At 43.4% G+C, this 24079-nt stretch overlaps 2 protein-coding genes across 2 annotated transcripts in view; one reads left to right on the top strand and one right to left on the bottom strand.

Moving 5' to 3' along the window:
- Positions 1-17767, bottom strand: part of LOC119379260 (phospholipase DDHD2-like) — a 46345-nt gene extending 28578 nt beyond the window's left edge. Inside the window, 4 exon segments of the mRNA XM_037648511.2 lie at positions 4570-4665; positions 7383-8911; positions 14765-15064; positions 17455-17767. Of these exon segments, the coding sequence (XP_037504439.1) occupies positions 4570-4665; positions 7383-8911; positions 14765-15064; positions 17455-17593 (2064 nt within the window). The 5' untranslated portion in view covers positions 17594-17767.
- Positions 17768-18012: 245 nt separating this feature from the next.
- LOC119379261 (dihydropteridine reductase) lies at positions 18013-22620 on the top strand. The gene is made up of 5 exons (XM_037648512.2): positions 18013-18423; positions 18815-19004; positions 21433-21573; positions 21920-22112; positions 22340-22620. The coding sequence occupies exons 1-5, from the start codon at positions 18337-18339 to the stop codon at positions 22434-22436; spliced, it is 708 nt and encodes a 235-aa protein (XP_037504440.1). The 5' UTR covers positions 18013-18336; the 3' UTR covers positions 22437-22620.
- Positions 22621-24079: the final 1459 nt, after the last annotated feature.

The raw sequence follows: 24079 nt of genomic DNA, 5'->3' as shown, positions 1-24079 counted from the left end.
ACACAACTAGAAACGATTGGCTTGACGCGGCAGCGAATGCTGCGTATCGGCGGCGATTTGGCGATGTGTGTGCGCATATGCGCACACGCATCGGGGAAAGCCGGACGAGTCGTCCGCTCTTCCGCCACAGTCTTTGTGTTCCGCGTCATCGTTTACAAATGCTTCATGCGAGATAGCCGTAATATATTCCGCGCTTTGCTATTATCAGCGGCGCTCATCACGAGTCGCAAAAGTGGCGGTTGGCACGTGCGTAGTTAGCCGGGGTTCGCGGCAGGTACCGAATGTATTTGCGAGAGCCTGGGCGCGCACCAAAATGCCTGATAATTGTACTTGGAGGCATTAAAGCTATTTCGGATGTGGCTGTGGCGATTTGACCACTTGAGCAGAATAAAAAAGCAGGAATTTGTTTCTTCGGACTGCCCGATTTTTCGGACGATTTCGCGGTCCCTAGGGAGTCCGAAAAATCGGCAGTTGACTGTATTTACAACCACTCAGAGGCGATTACCACAGCACTATGGAAGCCTCCATTACAAAGGCGCGTAGAAGGACACGCTTGGGCGCGTTAACATGTTCTGCGAACGTATCCCTGGCGCTGCTTCTAAAGTTACGTTTTCCCACGCTGAAACTGATGCAGGCTTGAAAATCCTTGCTTGCGGGGCCGTTTCAGCGCAGTTCGGCGCAATTTTTGCAATTTTTATGCTTTCGGAGCAGCTTGGCGCAGGAAAACGGAATCGTATCAAAAATGCGCAATATGCGCAGCTGTCTCACCCCTGCGATAGCAATTCTATGGACAGTCTCGACGGGTTTTTGCCGTCGCCGTCATGTCCCTCCCGTATGAAGTCCAAATTGATAAGATCCCCCCGCGCATGGTATGTTCTACCGCGGGTAAAAGCGTGCGAGCGGGGGCGACGAACGCAGCCGAAGCAGAGATCAAACGAGCCGGCCCATTTCCGTCACTCGGAGGGTGCAAGCGATAACGTCACCCCGCTCGGGAGGCCTGCTGTCAAAGCAGACAGGAAACGCCACGCCCTTCTTTAACCGTCGCTCGGAGGGTGCATTCGCTCGAAGGGGGGGGGGTTGCCGCGCGAGTAGCAACTTTGAATCTAAGGGCGCGGTCGCGATCGCTGGCACGCGCACTATCTCGACAGCCATCTCAGCGGGTGGCTTGTATACCCTTCTACATGCTGCGCTCTCAACACGAAGTGACTATGCGGAGAGCATCTCTCCCTGGAGCAGCTGTATTCTCTTACACCAGTGTTTTGTAGTTACGTGAGATCGGATACAAAACAGTTAGCTGCCAGCCTCACTTCGTATAACACTACAACTTGTTGCTATCGCATTCACTGCTTCGCCTTTGCGGTGAAACTGTGACTTTTTCTTTATTATTATCAGATCTATTCTAAATTCCCTTGTTTTAATGAAAGAAGCAGTGTTAGCTGAGCATGACCTTAAGATTCGGTGGTGAGTGCAATAAGCAAGACACACAGCAACACAGCAATACCATTTCAGAGGCCATGGACATAAAAGGTTTGCTTGTGCCTTAGCTTATAGAAAGGGCAAAGTAACCTTCCAAAACATGCAGCCACAGTTTTCTGCGTGCCTGCCAGCTGGCCAACGGAAAGTAATTGCGCACGTGCAGACTAGCAGCATATGGACAAGTATCAACAAGAAGCTTTCATTAAGGGAAAGGAGCAGGTAAAGGCACTGCTGAGAAGCCCTTGTTCGAGAGGGGGGGGGGGGGGGCAATGAAAACTTCAATGTTCCCATCGAAGGGAACTTTGAAGTAAGGAAACTTAGCATGAGGAAAATTAGCTACAACTGAGGCTTCTTACTAAGGTAAGTAAATTTTCAGAATTTGAGCCACAGAACATTGGAGGTCCCCAGAGAGGGACCCAGAGAGGGGGCAGAAAAATTCTTTTTATTAAAATTTTCCCTATATTGTTTCTTTTTTATTTCTAAAGCATGTTTCCCCGGTGCCAATAAAAAATCTCCAATCTACCAATAAAAAATTCATCAATACCATTGGGTTTCATGCTTGAATGCTGATTAATAAGGTTTTATTGTAGAACTCTTTTCCCACAAGCTTTGGCTCGCTTTGCAACAGAAGTAGATTGAAGAATCATTTCTTAAAACAAAAGGAGCCAAGATTTCCGATAATTTCAACACCTAATAGATCAAAATCACAATGTTACATCAAATGTTAAGTGTTTTTAAGAAAAACTATTGTTAGTTACATTGTTAAAGGGACACTAAAGGCAAATAACAATTTATGTCAGAGTGAAAGCTCAATGTATGACAACGTCTAAAACGGCAATATTATCAACAGCAGTGCCCTACTTACCAAGAAATTAAGCTAAATGTATCACAAGATGAGCGCCATGAGCGGCACATTTTCAAAATGATCCCGATTGACGTATGAGAGTCTGCCTACAATTAATCACTCATAATCAAGCCAGCAGCAATAAAAAAAGAACTTTCCGTGCATCAAGAGACGTAATAAAATGCTGTTTGTTCGTTTCTGTTTGATTCATGGAAAAAAAAACTTCTTTGGCGTTGCCATGGGGAACGGCGTTGCGTGGTTCAAAGGTTCCGTTTTCGTCGAACTGCGCTTCGCCCGGCGCCCTGCTTCGCTCACGCGGTCGCATCTCAGTGGTAGTTTCGATAGCACTTACTGCCGCGTGTGTTTTGCGCGCTCGTGAAAGTCGATCTGACAGAAAGTTCGACAAAATTCCGTATGCATGTGATGTTGCCGGATGCCCGAATGGTGCACGCCGCCGCACAATAAAGGCGGGCAACGTTGGGCACGGCAGCAGTGACGTGTGAAAGACTGATTTTTGGCAGGTGATTTGAAGTGCGCTAACGCGATGCGGACCACTAAAACATGATTTTATTTCAAAATAAGCGCTTCCTTGGCATAATAGTAGCACTGCGAGGTTTCTGGACCGCTATTGAAACAATCAACGTCAACTTAATATTTGCCTTTAGTGTCACTTTAACTCCCTAACCTACTGACACACATGATATGGCAGATTAAGCTGAATTTAAGCGATATCATGACTGTCTCTGGTCCCTCCGCGCCAATTTTCATAAGCTAGGGGCAGCAGTAACGACATAGCTAAAACCATACTATTATCCACAGCATTTAAAACTATGACTTCAGACAATCAATAACTGCAATGCAATCACTAAGTAGCTTCCTGTACCACCTGAAAATTACACCATATTTTACTTTTGCTGTTACAGGTGTCGCTATGCGCATGAAATCCAAGCAAGAGAGAAGTTCAGGGGAAGATGGAGGTTTGAAGCAATGACAAATAGTTGAACAGGGAATGTTGCTGGAGCCAATGTTTCGACGAGTGGACTTGTCTTCGTCAACGCAACTGCCTTTCTTAGTAATGTGTATTGTCTTCGTCAACACAGCAACTGCCTTCCTTAGTAATGCATACGGTACGTGTACGCTTTGCTCACTCTCCCCAAACCACAAAAGTGAAGGAGGAGAAGGAGAGAGCAGGTGCAAAAAGGGGTGGGGATGGTGGAGAAGAAAGGACATGAGAGGTCATGAGGGGGCTGGTGAGATGGACTGGCCTGTTAAATGGGGCGAGTAAAGAATAATAATAATAATAATAATATCTGGGGTTTAGCGCCCCAAAACCATGATATGATTATGAGAGACGCCGTAATGGAGGGCTCCGGAAATTTCGACCACCTGGGGTTCTTTAAAAGTACACGGGCTTTAAATATTTTTGCCTCCATCGAAAATGCAGCCGCCGCGGAGGGTGAGTAAAGGAAGAACCACATGCATAAAAGAAAGAAAACAAAGGCTTTGCACTGAGTAATGAATTAACTGGGATTCAGGAGAATCGCACCATTGTATTTTGCCAAAAAATACATCACATGTGAGCAGCAACTGAACACGACGTTTTCATGGTCAGAACAATAAAAAGTTGTTAGAGAAAAGGCTTAACTCTGACTGGTTATCATTGTGCACCTACTATATTGGAAAGGTTCATGAGCTCCCTTTGAAATGTTTATACCTATTGGCTGGCGTGTACTAATATTGCGGACAAGATACTATACTCTATATTTTCTGTCTCTCGGGCACCGGAACTTTGACTTAGGTATATTAAAGTCTGAGTTCATCGAAGTTGTGACCTGCCACATCAAAATGTAGCAAGTCACGCTCCAGCGACATTCTCTGTTCAACGATTTCTCATATGCACACGAAGTATGTTGCAAATGTGAAACAATCTGTTTAGAGGACCTACATGGCGCAATTTTACCACAATTTTCGCAACTACTTTTTTAATGATCAAATATAAAGTAAAAAAAAAAAAGGGCATGCTCTGGACCATGTCAAAGGCGTACTAGATGTTAAAGCTACTATTAGCCTGAGAATCAATTGATACATAAAACACAAGACAGAGCTTGCATATGTCCACACACACTTTCCATGTGCTAAACAATATCATGCTTCAGGAAAACTGCTAATATGTGTTGTGAAAAAGTTATAAAAAGAGGGTCAACATAAAAAAGAAAAAAGAAGGAGAAAAAAGGACTTCAAAAACTTGCCTGTTTCTCAGAGAGGTCCTTCATGTAAGACAGGAGTTTTTTACGTGGTCCCATGGGCAGGCCCATTTCTCTAAGGTCCCCCTCAGAGCACATTTTCTAGCATGCATGGACAAAAATGTTATGTAAGCCACACAAACAATCAAGGGATGCTACAAGCAGGTACAAATGGCACACTTCCATGCTGCATTTAAGAACAAAGACTTGTTAAGCCAGAGCAATAAAAAGAAAAGCAAATAAAGAATAACAACTTGCATACGATGCCTGTATGAGAGATCTAGTCTCATAAAACTTTAATGTAAACCTGCCAACCTTAAGTCTTTTAAAATACTACAGTTCAAGCCAAGCAAATACAGTCTACTCACATTACAACATGCACACTGGACACGAAAATGATTTCATTGATATATATTTAATATTCAGTATAAACATGTATGCATATATCGAGAAAAAAAATGCAATCAAGTTCATGCAAAACAAATGCAAGCAAGATGCCTCCAAGGAGCCAGCAAATAGTCTACATATTCTGATGGCCAATTGGCATCTTGCTGTGCCAATACAAGGCATGAAAACAATAAATTACATATATGCACACTGCACTATCGTTAATATGTAACCGTGCGATTAGTTTTATAAAGTGTTATTGGCATATTGCCTTGCTGGTTGTAATACATCAAGCCAAGCTGCCGGCCAAAATGTGCATGTTATTGACTAGCTTTTTGGACAAAGGACCGCACATGAATCCGCACTCCACTACTTTTGCCATCAGTCTAGCCCATGCTTCTGATGTCACACTTGATACCCAACAGAGATCTATGAATGCAAACATTACTGATAATAGGCTTCTCACGACAGCCTGTTAGTTTCGTCACCCAGCCAGAGTTCTTCAATCATAACAGTTGTGAAACTCTGTTCGAAAACCCGGGCATGCCCATGGACAAATTTGTGGAGGATAGCAAATTGACATGCCACCTGAAAGTGATGATAGAAAACACACTGCATTGCCACAATCACTGCAGTCTTTGCTGTCATTGTGCGAGTTGCCACAGCAAGAATTAAGAGAAGTACTTTTAAAAGATATCAAAGAGCTCTATGGCTGCAGTGTCATATGCAAAATTTAAGCCACAAATGTAAACACACTGCTCGCTTCATCAATACAGCATCGCTTGTGGGTTTGTGCAATGCAACACACAAAAATGCCATTCATTAACTTATTTTTCTGCATACAGGTGGCGCTACAATCAGTAGACCTCAGTCATTTAGGTCAGTGGTGTGTCTGAATTTGGTACATGGAGCCTATCGGGAGTTTCAACACTCGTATTATTGAAGAACTCTGGTTACCAGCCAATCTGCTGCTGGCACTGCACAGGCTACAAAGCCTAACCAGCGCAGCTTTGGTTGGAGCCTGCAACTGAAGCTGTGGTTTCATGGCAGCCAATATGGCAGCAGTTTCATTTGTGGCTACCATGCCGGCGGAATTGCTTGTGCGGTTCATACCCAAAACACTTTGCAGCGTCCAAAATTTTGGGTATCGTTATGCACTGGTGCTTAGATTAGGAGGTAGCACAGCAGAATGTTTGAATAATTATACAGGCTCAAAAAACTGTCTGTCCAAAAAGTCAGTTGATGATTTTATTTCAAGGGATAACTTTTTTAGCGCAACATGGCAACACAGAAAAAGAGACAAGCTATGGTGCTTGTGTTGTCATTTCACGCTAAAAATGTTCTTATGAATATGCACTACCAAGTCTGTCATTGCATTCCACTGTGTTGACATTTTTTGTTACAATATATATTTTGAAGCATATACATAAAGCAAAAATTTGCTTTGCTACAACTCTTCTTGTTCTTCTGATTGTGCTATATAAAATAGAATAATGCCCATTGAAATAAAGCATGACCCACAAAATTTCATAGTTAAATCATAACTAATAATTAGTTACGATGAGGTTTGGTTGTACTGCTAAATTATGCAGAAAAATACACAAATTTTCTTAATCAAGATGCTCACATTAAATTTAAGAAATTACACACTTTCTTCTCTAGTGATGCAATGAACAGGCGCTACACTCAACAGTCGCAGATAGAATGATCTGCCCAGCAAAGGGAAATATGCTCATTAAGTTTTTATTTGTCAAATAATGTCACAGGGAAGCAAATTTCAGCTTCAATTATTAATTGGTTCTATGGAGTCAGTGGCGGTGCTGCTATTAGGTTTTAATAATTGAGTGGATTAAAAAATTAGACCTGCAAATTGTTGACTGTAGTATTGACACAGAATTTTCTCAATTACAAGTTGCATGTCCCATAAGTATTGAAGAAAAAATTTTAACTCAGACAGCATGATGAAACAATGTACACATGTAAACAAGTCACGAAATGCTGGGAAGGGCACTAAATTTCCAGAAACAAAATTTTTAAAAGTCGCAAATTCTAGCAGCAAAAAAAAAATTTCAGCTGACACTACCCCCCCCCCCCTTTTCCTCTTCTTTGTCTAAGTGCAAAAAACAAACATTTAGTGTACTTCGATTGCAGTCATTGATGGTTTCACCCATCATGCACTATCAAACGCACTGTCAAAAACGTAAGCCATTGGCGCACGTTAGTCCAATACTTTTCATACATGACCATCGCTATACGGTCTAGTCACTGCAGCTGTCAAACGTGGTGTAGGGCCCTTTAATATGCTGATGCGGAATAGTGGTTATGCAAAGCTTAAAGCTTGCCTGCAGAGCTTTCGCTATTGCACAGCAGACATCAACTACAAATTATGGGGCACCTGGCTGCACTTTTTCAACTCTATGCGGGAAACTTACCAGGGTTTCTATGTCAATCTTCTCCTCGTGAATCTTGGCAATGTAGTCACCAAGCATGAGTTCTTGAAATACAGATTCTACAGAGACATCCTTGTCAGCATTTTGCAGGAGGTCTGATACCTCTTCAGATGTGTGAGTAGATGTGGGTGATGGTGTTAGCTCAGCCTTAGGAGAATCAACAAAGACATCTGTGGAACTTGACTGGGAGCTTGTGTCACTCTGATGGGACAAAATGTCGTATAAAATGAGGGATCCGAGGCTGTGGCCTGCTAGTGCAATAGTGCCTTTGAAACCAGGGTTGCGTTCCATGAACTTGCTGTGCAACCTGTTAATCTCTGAGCCCACAGTATCAACAATGGTTTGGCAGTACACAGGGCTAGTGTAGAAAAGGATGTCAAGAAGTGTGTCATTAGTAAAGTGACGCAGCTTCGGGATACTCCTGAGAGTGATGTGCTTGAGGGCACTATCAATGCCTGTGGCATCGCTGTGCAATGTTGAGTGCCATGAGACTGGCAGGAACTCAATGCGCCCAATATTACCCTCCTGAGAGGGTAGACTAAAGTGACTCTTGATGAGCCCAAGAGATATGTGCCGAATATCATCAAGGCACTCTTCAACCGAGCGAAAGCGAAAATCACACACGGAACCCACACCATGCACTACAAAGACCAGGTGATCAATATGGCTGGGCTCGCCTTCCTCAATAGTGTCAACATCTTCAATGCCTCTCTTTACAACCCGAGGCCGTGTCTGACCTTCACTAACATTTCCCCACTCGTCTGGGTGGCTTGAAGGCAGAAAGTGCACCATTACACTGGAATTGTGCATGACGACTGTCTGGTTCCCAGGCAGTTCCAATTTTTGGTGCCAACATCCCGAGGCCATAGCCTTTCGGTAATGGTCTTCTAATATAAAGGCCACAGGCTCTTCGTAGGGAACAAAGCGGTTCTGGCCTTCCAGCTTGTAAAACCAGGTGCAACGCCGCACCTGGCTGGGTGTTTCATCCCAGTACACTGGGCGACGCAACCGAGCACCGACATCCACATCATACCTTCCACCATCGGTGGTCACCACAACTTCACTGCCAAAAGCCAACCTAGCAGATGCTTCCTCCAGGTTGGTTGAGTCTAATAGAGAGAAAGGTATCCATACAACTTTGTTCTCAATCTCCTTATTGTAAAACCAGTGAGGCCTCACAGGAACATAAGTAGCATCTGGTGGAGACACAGGCAGCTGGGCATGGTCAGGCATGTATGTATGCTGTGGCTGCTCAAAGGAAGCAGGAGTAGTAGCAGTGAAAGAAGGGCCGTGTGAGAAAGCATCAGCCTGGGACGACGAAGCATAGAAGTTGTGCGGTGGTGGACCATTCTGGCTAGGTCCCTGATATGAAAGTGCCTCTTGAGACTGGCCAACTGGCAGGGTTGCACCAATGCCTGGCCCTGGTGCCATTGTGTGCGAGGAGTGGGCTGTCTGACGCAGGAAAGAAGCATGGGTCAAGGGGCTCTGGCGGTGGAAGTTCATGGGTGGACCTGCAAATCATATTGAATTGTGAGAACAATTCATGTGCAAGAACGTGCACAGCAATGTACAGCCGCCCATTTTTCTAGCCTGAACGCGCGAGCATCAACCACCGCGTTGATAAGCGCCGTACAACGGAGCGCAGCGGCAAAATGAACGAGAATACGTGCATGTGCGCTATAAGCAGTCCTGCACAGCTGTCGTCTGCTAGGCTTTTCCGGGAACCAGACATCAGCCCCGCTTCTTTTGAGCACCGCGCTATGGTCATTCTTTTTTTCTTGTCTGAACACTGCCATCAAGTTATAAAGAATAGCTCAAGTGGTCGTGCTTCAGATGGATGGTATGTGATTACACCCGCTAATTATACTACATGCGCATCAGCATTTTTAAAGCGGAGCTGTTAAGCTTTTCGTTATGACGTGCGGAGTCGACAAGAAACTCTAATTGTCAGAGGACGGCGCGCGCTCTGGCTCTCTTTTGTCCTCTTCATGGTCTTAGTCTTCATGCTTAGCCAAACCAATTAAGTCAGGCTATGCGAAGATCAAGCTTATTAAGACCATACTAATCATGGACATTGTAATTATGGCTTTGCTAAGGGGGTGTTAATTAAGACCTTGCTAATTAAGATCCTGATAATTAAACCAGTACTAGTTAGGAACATACTAATTATGGCATTAATCAATTAGTTTAAGAGCTCCCTAAGTAATAATTAGCTAATTAGGGTTGTGTTATGTAAGACTGATAATTATGCCGTGCTTATTAGCAAGGTTCTCATTAACATGACCCTAACTAGTATGGTCATAATTCGCTTGTCCTTAAAAGTTCTCAATAGCATGGTCCTAATTAGAAAAATCTTAATTAGCATAATTTTAATAACCAGGATCCTAGCTAATTAGGTAGGACTTACTAAGGTCCTAAGTATATTCTCATAATTAGCAACATCTTAATTATCAATATCTAAATTACCACAATCCTAATTAGTGCGTTTATGACATGGCTTGGCTTAATTAGCATGATCTTAGCATAGCTTGGCTTGACTAAGCATCAAGACAGACTAAGACAATGAAGAAGAAAACGAAGAGAGCCAGAGAGCGCACTGGTCGCTGATGATAGTTTCTTGTAGATTCCACACAGCAGAACGAAAAGCTTAAGAGTGCCACTGTAAAAATGCTGATACGCACATAGCATAATCAGCGCGTGTAATCACATCCCATCCATCTCAAGCACTACCACTTTACCATTTCTTTATAGCTTGATGGCAGCAGCAGAAAAGAAAACAAAAAATATGATAGAAAAAAAAAAGGATGATAGCGGTGCTCAAAAGAACCGGGGGTGGTGTCCGGTTCCCAGTAAAGCCTAGCAGAAGACAGCTGCACAAGGACTGCTCATAGCGTGCATGCGCATATTCTCGTTCATTTTGTTGCTGCGCTCCGTTGTACAGTGCTTATCAACTCGGCGGTCAACGCTCGCGCGTTCAGGTTTAAAAAATGGGCGGCTGTACAAGCAGCAGTTGGCACTTGATTCCCTGTGCTTAGAGGTGTCATTAAAAAGCAGCAACAGCTAATATAACCATGCACCTTGCAATTAGGCTGCAAGTGAACTGAGGGAAGCTTCCTTGCTTCTCTGAACTACTATTTTCCACAGGCCAGTAACTTATTCACTTATGTCCTTGTGCTGTTGACGGATTCAAATCCTCAGCAGTGTTTAAATGGACACTAATGAGGCATGTCAAGTTAAGCTTGATTGACAAATTACACTTTTGGAATAGCAGAAATGACAGCATTACCATAAGCGAGACTTAGTAGGCCGAAAAAGAAAAGAAAGCTGAAAGGCAGGCTGGAAGTAGCTCATCACATAATTAATTAGAATAGCACTTGCTTTTGATTACTTAGCAGTATTCATTAATAAATCAGTATTACACTGCATACCAGAGACAATAAAAATTCGAACTGGTGAGGTTTGAACATTTTTCTTAACAAAAAAAAAAAAAACAAAGTATATAAAATACTTCAATAAATGTGATGTGGTGCTAACAAACTAGTTAGGTAACTTGGCAACAACCTTAAAACTAAGGATCGTGCCCTTAATTTCTTCCTCTTAAACTGATATCTCTCTGCTACATCAATGCAAACTTATTGTAAAAAATATTTGTCTGGCTAAACTAAGAATCAGACTAAAGCAAAGTGTTGCCCTTTAGTGTCCATTTAATTGCAGCAAACACATGCAGAAAATGTGCATAGAACACTCCATGTACCTCGGCAACCTTGACAGTTGTATTTGCTCACACAGGTCAGAGCTAATGAAAAATCAATAACTCCTAATGAACGTCAAACGAGTAAAATTGGGTACAAACAAATCTGAATACAAGAACACTTCACCACAGCATAAGATGTCTTTTCTCTGTGCAATAATAATTGTTGGTGTTTCATGTACCACAACCACAATATGATTATGACAGACGCTGTAGTGGAGGGCTCCGGAAACTTCGACTACCTGTAGCTATTTAACATGCACATTAATCTAAGCAAATGGACCCCTAGCATTTTAGCTCCATAGAAATGCAGCCACCGCGGCTGGGATTTTTTTTCTCTGTGCGTAATGTTAGTATTCGTGGCTCCTTGTTCCATTCAGCTAAATCTTGCTGGAAAGTGAGACATTTGACTTTCTCTCTTTTTTTTTTTTGGCACCATAGGATGCCAAAAGTTGCTGCAGTCAACTGTGGCAACAAACAAGAAACACTGGGGTGCATCAATAAGTTTTTTTTTTATGCACAGTATTATTTGACTAGGTACCCAGAGTTTCATTTAATGCCATTTCATGCTTTTTGTTTCATTTTCATATTGTTCTTTCGTATGCTGAAAACCTCTAGTGCTACTATGCCCGAGTATGTGATGTAATTTACTACATGCAACTGCACAAACTTCTGTACACTTAACACCATCTATGCCGAGTGCCATGGTTATGACTACAAAAAACCTGCAGCACCATTTATTTCCGAGTATGTGAACCTTAATATAATAATTGTTGGGGTTTAACGTCCCAAAACCATGATATGATTATGACAGATGCCGTAGTGGAGGGCTCCGGAAATTTTGACCACATGGGGTTCTTAACGTGCACCTTTTAAAATGCAGACATTTGGCTTGCACATGATCGTACACACCTAAATCTAAGTACACGGGCCTCTAGCATTTTCACCTCCATCGAAAATGCAAGTATGTGAACCTTGACTGCGTGTGAACCTTCCCAGACACCAAAAAAAGGGGTGTAATTTGGCAGTGTTTCAAACCACGGACTCTGCACTAAACAGTGGAGTGTTTTACCCATTAGGTTACATGGGCAGGCATTGCAAGGATCAATAAATCAACCACATAAATGGATGCTGATGACTTGTACAGGCTGAACACTTGGAGAGCAGAAAGGGGAGAGAAATAGGAAAGGAGAAGAAATGAGGGAAGGCGCACAAGTGAACTCTACACACGAACGAGCTCAGATGCAGGAGACAGAGTGTTTCTGGAAAGGATACAAATTTCTGTATGCTTCGTGCAATATGTCTGTGAAAGCACAAGCCTCCGATGGAATATATTTTTGCAAAGCCAGAAGGTGCCAACTCATTATCTGCCATTGTGCAAATAATAATCTTTAAGGTAATTGTGTCTCATTATGACATTGTTTCTCATACAGTTGTTTCTACTGTTGATTCCAATGTTGTCTTTACGATGAACTAACAGTACAAGCCAAATAAGTTAGCCCCAAAGAATCTTGACACCATAGGAAAACATTTTTTGCAGTTGCCAATTTCTGCACATTTTTATTTTCTTTTTTTTCTGTGGGGGGGTGAAGGATTCAGGAGCTTTACGTGCTACGTTCGGATGTCGTGTTCCTTTGAATGATTATCCAAAAAAAAAAGGGAGAAGTTCAGGGGAAGATGGAAGTGGTGAGAAATCATTGAACAGAGATCATCTCTGGAGCCAATGTTACGACGAGAGGATTTGTCTTCGTCAGGGCAGCAACTTCACACTTAGCACCAACTACATTCCAGGTTCAATTATTTCTAATTTACAGGGCCAGTAAACAGGCTCTGACTTTTTTTTATTGCGATAGCAATTATATAGACACTCTCCGCTGGTTTTTGCCGTCGGCGTCGCTGTCATGTCCCGTATATGTATATGTGTACATATATATATAAAAGCCACAAAGAAAAATAATTCAGAAATACTTTCCGACGCGCGGAATCGAACGGGCGAGCTCACCGCAGCGCGCGGCGTTAGACGGCTAGCCCACGAAGAGTACAGTCTTTCAGCATGCTAACGGCGAGCTATTTATATACACCACTTACTTCAGCGTGCTTTCATGCTCACCAGCGAGATGGCGCGAAGTGCACGAGGGGTGTGCTCTAAAGGTCATCACCCCGCTCGTAGCCTCGCGCGCGGGCGCCTCCGTGCACTTTGCCCTACAGGGCATGGTCGCCTGTGTGCGCGCTTATCTCGTGGAGGGGGGAGGGGGGGTTGTACGTCTTGTGCTTTCACCGCGATGTCTGCGCTGAAGTTACAGAGCGCACGAAGGTCACTTCACTCGCTGCAGCGGCCGCCTTTGTGAACTGAGCACGCTGTTCAAACGGAAATAAATAACAACTGTGACACTTGATAGTTCGCGCTCGCCCTGCGTGTGTTCTTTTCGTGCGTCCTTTGCGCTTGAGCAACGCAGTGGAAATTTTGAGCTGCTTTCCGTTCTTCGCGTTACATTCCAATTTGTTGCTATCGCATCCACTGCTTCGCCGTTGCGGCGAAACTGTGACTTTTTTTACACCTCCCAAACAAGCTTGCTAATTCATGTAGAAGGCTGCAGCGATCCCATCCTGCGAATTTCACAGTGCAGACGCTCCATTTCAAAAAACAATTCCCGCACCCCTCTACAGTGCCTGTCCAATTCTCCTCGTACACAGTGACGTAATCTTGCCCATGGGCCACTTTACGTAAGACCAACTTCATCGATTAGTCCTCTGCACTACGAAAAGGCACCTTGGCTGTGCGGTGATGCAGTTTTGGCCGCACATTTACCGTGCTTCTTCCCCACGCCGCGCTGACACGAGCGACATATGGAGGAAGCCTTGCTCGGTCGTTGGCTGCATGCCCATGACATAATCACTGACGTCGTGTTACGTCGCCGAAGTGGGCGTAGTCACGACAGCGGGCTACGTCTACCCCTCTTGGCTGCCAAGAAGCATAGGTATGCGCAGGGTTCTCCATTAGAGGGGGCCAAGTATCATCGTAGACCCCCCCCCCGTTTGTTCGAGTTCAAAAGAAAATAAGCTTCGCAATGAATACAAACATGAAAATGAAGCAATGATGTGTTTTTGACAATGGCCTGCCTTTGGTCACCCACTTTCCGAGGGTAATGGTGGGAAGTAAGCAGTTCTTGGATGCAATATCCGATGTTCTCAGCCGCCATTATCATCAAAAACCTGTGTCGAATGACGGGACAGGTCAGACTGAGTAAAGGTGTGGGGCATACTTGCCCCCACCCCCCTATTGATCATTAGGGGAGGGCGGCCGCCCCCCCCTGCCCCCCTCCTGCACACACCCATGCTGAGAAGGGTGGGAAGGCCGAGCGAGAAATCGAGACCAGCTGAAGCGGGTTGTTCTATATCTTGCAACTTCCTTATTACTGCACTTATTTGTAAAATTCTTGCGGCAGCATATTCACATCGTACAAGTGCACAGTTATCGCTTCATCACACATTTTGGACCATGGGGTTGTTTACAGGCCCTTTAAGTGATTATGTAGTTCATTGCTGTTGCAGCCTTCTGAAATGACATACAATATGCAGGATGGGCTTTTTGTACAGGGATCTGTCAACTCACCCATGGGAGGAGGTGCGAGAGCAGGACTTGTTTGATCTGGCATTGGCTGTGACATCTGGAAGGTTGTGTCAGGCACTGCTGAAATGTTCTCTGCTGGAGCCACTGGTGGTGCACCAGCAAACTGTGCCAGTGGTGGTGCCTGCATCTGAGCTGGTGGTGGTCGCAGGGGCTGCTGCAGCTGTGAGAATGGTCCTGATGGCAAAGAGTCAGCCGCACTGGCCCCCCCCTTTTCAGATGCTGTGGGAAACTGCTGTGCCTTATTCGGCTCTTGACCCAGGAAAGTATCTGCATCTGCACAATCTGCAAAAGAAAGTGACAACACCTCAGCAGGTGAGAGCTAGCGCCTTCAGTCCAAAACAAAGTTCACCAAGGGGGACAGTAACACTCTTATCTTGCCTAACGTTTAATTGGCACAATATAAATGATGTAAACAACTCGCCTGCAGAACAACGAGCACCATGCACTTTTATTTTGCAACTATATCTGCACATTTGTCAAGGGAAACAGAGACAGCAAGAGAGTAGTAACATGTCCCATCTACAGCTGGGCCACTTGTAGAAATGAGTCTGAATTTGGGTCAACTGGTTAAGTTTATTTTACGAATAGAACATATCTGGAGATACAAGAAAAACGAATGATGAGGACAGGTATTCATCTATGCTAATGCATTTCTATGTGGGCTGTCTCCAATTATGCACTGTTCATAAAATATCCACTGGTAGAATTCCGGTACTAACAGCAGATTAATCCGTGCTACTACAGCTGCACTGGAGAAATACACATGGCACTGCTAGCGTTTACCTTGGGGGTTGGAGCCTTATGTTTGCAAAAAACATGTCCTTGTGCGGAGAACATAGGTCAGCAAAAAATGTGTAGCTCACTCAGACTCACTCATGAAATATATTTTGCCTTTAGGACTCACTTCGACTCAGATTCACCAAACTTTTCCTTATTCAGACTCACTCGGACTCAGACTCATCGAAATTTTTCTCAACCGGACTCACTCGGACTCACACTCACCAAAATATTGCTCGCTCGGACTCACTCAGACTCAGCCTCACGGCTCGATCTGAGTCTGAGTGAGTCGACTCATGAGCCCATTAGCATATAATTGACTTTTTCGACAATAGTGTCAATGCGCTTTAACATCAATATCTCATATAAATGGTGTTCTACTTTGCACGTTTGATCTCATACCTTCAAATATGAGTTATCAATCGTTACAATGCTGTAAGGGCATTTTTATCGAAAGATATGACTCACAGGGGATATTTTATCAAGAACTTCCCATGAAATATTTTGCTAGAGGGAGGGCAAACATCCCTCCCCTCACCCCCCTCCGTAACTCACGCCTCTCATCAATAATATTGAGATGGCGTATGAACGCTAGTGCTTTGAAGTATGTGTGAGTAGACGTGAGTATACACGTGAGTCATCATAAAGCTGATAGTAATGCTAAAATTGAGTAGATAGAATCATAGGTCGGCAACAAAATGTGGAGCTCACTCAGACTCACTCATGAAATATATTTTGCCCTTAGGGCTCACTCGGACTCAGACTCACCAAAATTTTTCTCATTTGGACTCAGACTCAGTGATATTTTTGTCAACAGGACTCACTCGGACTCAGTCTCATGAAAATATTACTCAGCCTGACTCACTGAGACTCAGACTCACAGATCGATCCGAGTCTGAGTGAGTCGACTCATGAGTGAGTTTGCCGACCTATGGCAGAGGAACATGAACTGTCGGTGATGAGGAGCATTTACAGTCTTCACTAGCTTCAACAAAACAGTTGGCAACAAAACCGAAGCACAGCGCACTAGCATGAAAGCCTGTTTGATAGCCTAGCAGATCTTTCACATATGTACAGTATAGCTTTTCCACAAATAGCTGAGAAGAATGGTATATCTACTAATTACGCAGGCCAAGTGAACCAAATTAAAATGTGTGCATAATATTTAACAACCTGACAGCTCTACAGAAATTTGAAATCAATAAACAGATTATTAATTCCAAAAGCTTCCATGCTTTAACACGTCAGGTACGTTACTTCAACGCAGACAGCTTTCCTGTAGATGCAAGGGCTCTGTAGTAGAGTATTTGTAATACGAAAAATGGGGTGTTGGGCGGTTTTGTTTCACAAAGTTCCACTTTTACAGCGCCAAAATGGGATGACACCCTGTGTTGTCCTGCTGTCTCGCCATCGGGCTGAAAAATAGCGCTCCTCATGTCAAACTGAAACTGTTCTGCTGGCCTACTCTAGCCCTCATAAAAAGTAATCGACAATGTCAAACGTGTGCGGATGAATGTTTATCTATGCGGCTCTGAAATCAAACATGCTATGCTTGAAGCTCTTGGCACTTTAGCTCTTTTAAATGTAAAGAAACCAGAAAACCAACAGAGCCGTTCTCAGCACAATACTGATTTCTGTCTGTGCGAGCAAAGGTTGGGGGGAAAGTTGTATCAAGTCAAAATGGTACGGCGGCACGAATTTGCCACATTTTCTGCAAAAGTTGTGTGCGGTCTTCGCGCTTGAGTTGGAATGCAGTATGTCAAAATGCTGTCCAATGCGTTGATATCAACGTAACGCCGAGAAAGTAAAACTGCAAGTTGTTTCCCCAACATCTGTGAGATACAACAACGTTAGACCATCACAGGTTCACTTCATCCTAACATGTGGGAGCTAACCTTCTGTTCCAGGTTCCATTTGAGTCACTGGCATGAGAATATTTCCACTGGGCACGTCATTCCACGAGAAGCTTGAGTTCGGTGGCTGTAGTAACAGTGAAGTCAGTTTCTTTGAATCGTTTCTTCCTAGGCCAGCCATCTGGACAAGTGTTTGCAAAACATCGATCTAGGAGGAAAACGAGAAGAGTGGAGCGTCCGTCACGGCAACTGGGTGTCGATAGCTATCACAAAAAAATATGCTGTGACAACCACACACATAAGATACGCTACCGTAGCAGCTGAAACCCCCAATGCATCGTGTACACCTTTCTTTTCTTTGTGCTTTACTTTCCAATGTGGCCAAACTCCTGTCTGCATTTCTCCGTTTCAGGCACAGTGCACTCCGATTATTTGCTTAACAATGCAAGAGTTGCATCTACTAAAATATTTGTGGGATGTGGTCTTTTTAGTGTCTTTTTTGTACGATTCAGTTTGGGCACATTCTTTTTCTTTCTTTTTTTTTATGGCGCTGCGGCTGCGCCTTGTTCCACGTTTATTCTTGTCACAATTGCCATGACAACGAAACTGCCCATCTTCCAGCGGTGTTCGTTTTTAGCATTCGGAGATTGGGTCCGAAGTATACATTTATTGTTACTGCAGGTGTAATGGTAACAGTGTAATAACCTTTGGGAGGCAGTTGCGCATCTTACGGACTGATAGCTGCTGATAGCGGGACACAGCTGGGGTCGCAGCGATCGCGGCAATCGTCGTAATCGCTGTCCCCACGACGGAGTGCTGTCGAGAGTCCGTCAGTCGCTCCAAGGCATCCCTGCGGGTAGCTTAGAGACTCGTCCTTCCTCATCCTGACCACCGAGTAATTATCTCTACATTCCTGAAGAAACGATGGCAACGGCAGGTCGAGTCGTCGTCTACGGAGGAAAAGGCGCGCTCGGAAGCGCGATTGTTTCTTTTTTTAGGCAGAAACAGTGGGTGAGCAGTGCATGTTCTCCTTACCGCTATAACTCTTTTCTGCGGTTGGTCTTTTATCAGCGAGACGTCTAGACATTTCAAGGCCTTATACTCGTATCACTTTTTGAAGGGATTGTGTTTCCGCTTTTAGCGACCTCGCAAACAAATTTAAATTTCATTGGCCGATTCAGCGCCCACTTTTACAAAGTTTCTGCGTGCACGCAACAGGTGTTTTCCGAGGCATCCGGAGCGAGTAGTTAAATTATTGCGTCATGTATTTTTTAGCGCGCCTTCCACATTCTGGACCTGGCTTCCTTTCATTCCCTTTTGGTTTGCATGTTTATTAACTTTATTTTTCAATCGTTGTGGTGTGATTGTAATTATGATGTGTGGTATGATGCTTTCTGTGCAGTGGGTTGCGTCCGTGGATCACTTTCCGAACGAAGAGGCCGACGCCAATGTGGTGGTCCAGTCTTGCGAAGCGTGGACCAACCAGCACGAACTGGTGCTCCAGGGAGTCGCCAAGGTGCTCAAGGATGACAAGATCGATGCGCTCATCTGTGTCGCCGGCGGATGGGCCGGGGGAAACGCAGCTTCCGCTGGCAAGTTTTTTGCGCTGCTCAGATTTTTTTTTTTTTGTACATGGCCCTGATCGATCTTTTATTATGCAACTAGCTTTAAAAAAAGGAGAGAAAGCTTTCAATAACGCGTTGTGGATCGTTTTTGGACGCGTAATGCAACTTTTCTTTGGCATGGACTGTGGCCACGTTGGCAAGTTGTGTAAAAGTGGCTTTGCAGTAACTAGCTCAATGACTTTTTTTTTTTCCTTTTTTCGGCGTGCACTGCAGCGAGCGTGTATTTACTTCAGTGTTAAGATACTCTAAAACGGCCTTTCAGTATGCCTGGTCGATCTTCAGGAACCTTTTTTTTTCTTTGCTGTATTTTGTTTTAAAAAATTCGCAAAACCTAAAACATCCCATAAAGGCCTATCTGCTCTCCCAGCCGAGATTATGGAGCAGCTATTCTCTGGCTTGCAACTATGAAACACAGGGCTGTAACTAAGGGAGGTTGAGGGGGTTTTCTGACACCCCCTGAAATTTTTTCATGCTTTAACTTTTCGGGTGATATTAAATACTTGCACGCCTTCACAGCAATCACCAGTTGCCAAAGTTAGCCGTTCTACACACAAACACCCAACGAAAAAAATTCCTGGGTACGGCCCTGATGAAACAAATGTCATGATTATATTATATTGTGACAGTTTGTGATGAATATCATGATGAAAGTTAAGGAGACGAGTTGCGATATGGATAAGTGTGTATTGTTTATCAGAGAGCCTGACACTATATATCCTTAATTGTTGTACAGGGTCGTCCACATGTAAGGTGAACACCTCATTAGTAGTCAAGACCTCATAAGCTGATGTTTAGTGCCTATTTCGGAAAATCATTATGGTGTTTATTGACACCATGATTAGACGTCGTATAGTGAACATTTCCCTTGTGAAGTAGAGCAATTGTTCTAGTTTTGCCAGCTTGAATACTAATGAGGTGTACATCTTAGATGTAGTACACATATGTACTAAATACACATATGTACTTGCACAATGGTCCATTGGCCCACCCCTAGCACCGCCAGGTGCAGCAGCAGCCTCTTGTCTGTCATTTGAATAGGTGGCTATCCACCGAGCAGCCCCGCTTGACACAAATGGACCACTATCATTTTAATATATTCAAGGCAGCGTAACTTTTCTGCCACCTTGATTCGGGCACATGCTTGATAGGTCAGCCAGACCATACAGCATCCAGCAGTAAATTGTCTTGTGAAAGGTATCCTTGCATTTAAAGCCTTTCCATACAGTTCCGTGTAATTAGATTTAATTAGGAATAACTGTTGAAAGTGTGCTACAACGTTAGGAACAGCACAAGCTCTCTTGCAATCACAACACAGGTCGTCATCGTCTCTGCCAAGGTGCCATCAAAAACATGAAACCACATCTGTATGTTTCATGGGGTTCCACACTCGCCGCCATGGCTGCAATCGGCGCTAACACTCCTATAGGTTTATATGCACATATATACCACATAAAGTGGACGGGAGGATGACCGCCGCCGTAGCTCAGTGGTAGAGCATCAGACACGTTATTCGAAGGTCGCAGGCTCGGTCCCTGTTGGCGGCACGTTATCTTTTCGTCCACTTTACTTTCTTGAGGTTTATATCCTAATTACTACAAATAACATCCCCTATACTTTCCGTGGCATTACTGTCCGTTAGTTCTCATTCATATTGTGTGTAACAACGAAAAACGAGCCCTTAAAGGTAATCTTCTTTCCTGTAATCCTTTAGTGTCACACCCCAGAAGTCGTGAACTGTGCCGGTTAATGACCATGAGTCATGACCTGTCCAGTTTTGTTGTTATTCAGAATTCACCATTAGGCCTCCCCGATTGGTTCGATTGGTAAAAAAATCTTCAGGGCATACTCATTTTGCCTGTATATCAAGCAGTGACCAGAAACCAGAAAAACCCACAATGTCAAAATTATGGGAAGGCAGCGATTATGCTACATTATGCTGAGCAAACTAGAAAAGTGGAATAGCCAGCAAGTGCCCCTGTGCTAGAAGAATCGGTGAGCAGCCATATTCTGTTCCATTTGGAACAGGGCACTCTCAGCTGTTCTGAGAAAAGTTTTTCTTTGGCATATTAATGCAGTGGGGCACTTTCGCAGCTTTTGTTGCGTTCTGTGAAGAAACAAGCACAGTGGGCATGGCTCGGAAGAGTTTGACCACTCATGGATTGCTATCGCCAGATATGGAATAAAAACAGACCGGAATACTTTTACACTTGTTATCATGCCCCTGGATTTGTCGGCATATGGTTCAGTCTTGCACTGCCAGCAAAACTGACAAATTTTTATTGTGAAGGCATTGTAAATGCCAGGAAATTCAGAATGAAGGCCATGCTCTTATCATAATCTTATTGTTATCCTACTCGCATTGCCTCTGAAGCCGCTTTTCTTTATATTTTATTAGACTATGTGAAGAACTGTGATTCTCTTTGGAAGTCCAGCGTTTGGACATCAGTGATTGCCTCCAGCCTTGCATCAAAGCACTTGAAGGATGGTGGTCTGCTTGCACTGACTGGAGCCAAGGCTGCGCTTGAGCCCACACCTGGTTCGTAGAGACCTTCGTTTTCTCTTTATAAATCAGTGTGCACGATTCCATTGGAAATATATTGCTTACAAGTTCTCTACTAGTTCATTTTATTAACGATGCTATTTTTGATTTCATTTAATCCAGTTTTAGGGGGTTGCAGTGTCAATCCCCAGATGGGCAGCACTGCATTGAAATGTTGGCAGCAAGTGCAAATTGTTTTCTACTCATATTTTGATGCACAATAAAATGGCTCCAGTGCCCTCCACTAAATCGCCTGTCATACTGCAGGTGTAGGTTTTTGATGTAAAGGCTCATCGGCTATGAAAAGGCTTGAATGAGCTTGTGACATTATTTCCTTTTTCAGGCATGATTGGTTACGGCATGGCAAAGGCGGCCGTGCACCACCTCGTGCAGAGCCTGGCTGGTAACAAAAGTGGGCTGCCACAAGGGGCCACTGTAGTGGCCATACTTCCCGTAACGCTGGACACCCCAATGAACCGAAAGTTCATGCCTAAAGCAGACTTCTCCTCTTGGACTCCCCTCAACTTTGTGGCCGAGTAAGTGCCTGAACATTATACTAACTTCAAATATCTTCAGATGCCTCAAATTTATAATTTATGCCCAGGAAACTGTTACTTGTAGACAATTACAATCTGGTTATTATTTACAACATTAATGTTTATTGAAATAAATGTGATTGTTTACCAATCCATAACCACTACGGATTTTAAACTGAGCTATTTCACTACAGTTGAAAACATCTTTCTACCTTGTTTCTGCACAGGTTGTTCTTCAAATGGACTACTGGTCAAGAGAGACCAGTCAACGGAAGCTTGATGAAGTTGGTAACTGAAGGGGGCAAAACCAATGTTTCTGCCTAATTCAGCTATTGTGCCAATCGGCCAGCAGTGGGACCTATCATTAATGAAATCTCAAACTCTCCAGATGTTCTCCGTGCATTTCACGTATGTTCTTTGACGTGTGCTTCTGGTATGCAAAAGAACGGTCGTCTACTTATGTCTTTTACTACAGTGTATGCAAAAATTAAATATTGATTGCTCCTTATACTGTCTGATGTAGTATTTCTTAGTAGCTAACCTGTGTCACTTAGAAAAGAAAAATAAATGCACACAAAAGCCAAGCATGCACGCTGTAACCACATCAAACATGATGATTAACCAGCACCATGAATTTCACATTGTGAAATACCAGACATCTTTATTCACAGAATCACATCGTTCTAGGCAAGGGCTACTACCTCTGTTCGAGATTCTCTAAGCATCTTGCCACTTCTACTAAGCTACATGGAATGAAAGCTGGATTGATAAGGCAGTAAACTAAATGGTGCAAGCTGCTTCACCTAGCCCTGCATTGCACTGTTTAGTAAAAACAAAGGCGGGGGGGGGGGGGGGCACCATTAAGGATGAGTTTTGAACAATGAAGTTGCATGCATGAATCACAGCAGCACAAACAGCAGTTGAAGACCTACAAGAGGGGATTACATGTAAGTATACTAGCAACTGTACTGCATGCAAGGAAATCAATCTACGTTAAATATTATAAATTTAGTTATCTTCTAAGCAAAATAAATTGGCCATTATGATAACCTGTCCTCGCTGCTATGCAGTTGACTTCTGTTAATTAGATTCTGACAGGCCCAATTAAATCAGTCTAATTATGTAGTGGGTTGAATTAAAAAAAGAACCACTCGCCAAAACACATTGCTTTTTCATATGGTGGGAAATGGCAAACTCTAACATGCCCCACCTTGAGAGTGTTCAAAGTAGGAATGACACGACAGCTCCTCAAATCGGATGTGCATCAAACACACTAGCCAACGAAATGCAATGTTGCACACACACACACACACACTATACAGGGTGTTTCAAGAAATGTGTCCAACCTTCTAAAAAAATCAGAAAAATGCGATATTTGATTGCTGCCTTCAGAATTCATTTTTCTGTAGTGGCAGGGATTTTAAGATGGTTAAAGAACTTATTTGGGACTGTAATTAAAAAAGTTAAAATAATTAACTTTTTAATTATTGGAGTTAGGTGGTTGTGTCAAATGGAATAATTGAAGTTCTTCATGCAAGAAACCCAACCCAACTTTGAGATTTCGAAAAAGTGGCATCTGGTAATAATTACGAAGTAATAAAATTCAACCAAATTCAATGGCGAAACCTAAACAGAAGTATGGAAGAACGCAACTGCCATATTCTTCTCAGACGTCCAAAATGAGTGAATGACTTTTTCTGTAGCGCTAGGGATCTTAAAATGGTTAGAGACATGACTTGAGACAGTAATTAAGAAAGTTAAATTAACATGTTAATTAGTGGAGTTAGGTGACTGTGTCAGATTGGGGAATTGAAGTTCTTCGTGCCAGAAACCCATCCCAACATTGAGATATCGAAAAGTGGCCTCTAGTAATAATTGTGAAGTAATGAAATTCAACCGAATTTGATGGCTTTCGCTGTTGAAAGCCGCTGCATTTCGTTGAAGTTTATTACGGCAGAACAATTACT

The sequence above is a fragment of the Rhipicephalus sanguineus genome, chromosome 1 (assembly GCF_013339695.2).
Source record: "Rhipicephalus sanguineus isolate Rsan-2018 chromosome 1, BIME_Rsan_1.4, whole genome shotgun sequence".
Taxonomy (NCBI): domain Eukaryota; kingdom Metazoa; phylum Arthropoda; class Arachnida; order Ixodida; family Ixodidae; genus Rhipicephalus; species Rhipicephalus sanguineus.
Note: the sequence above shows the minus strand (reverse complement) of the source record. Positions and strands in the feature narration are given on the sequence as shown.

Coding starts and splice junctions, on each gene's coding strand:
- LOC119379261 (XM_037648512.2), top strand. CDS start 18,337: ATGGCAACGGCAGGTCGAGTCGTCGTCTACGGAGGAAAAGGCGCGCTC. Junction 21,574..21,919: donor TGCGCTTGAGCCCACACCTG/GTTCGTAGAGAC, acceptor TTCCTTTTTCAG/GCATGATTGGTTACGGCATG. Junction 22,113..22,339: donor CCCCTCAACTTTGTGGCCGA/GTAAGTGCCTGA, acceptor GTTTCTGCACAG/GTTGTTCTTCAAATGGACTA.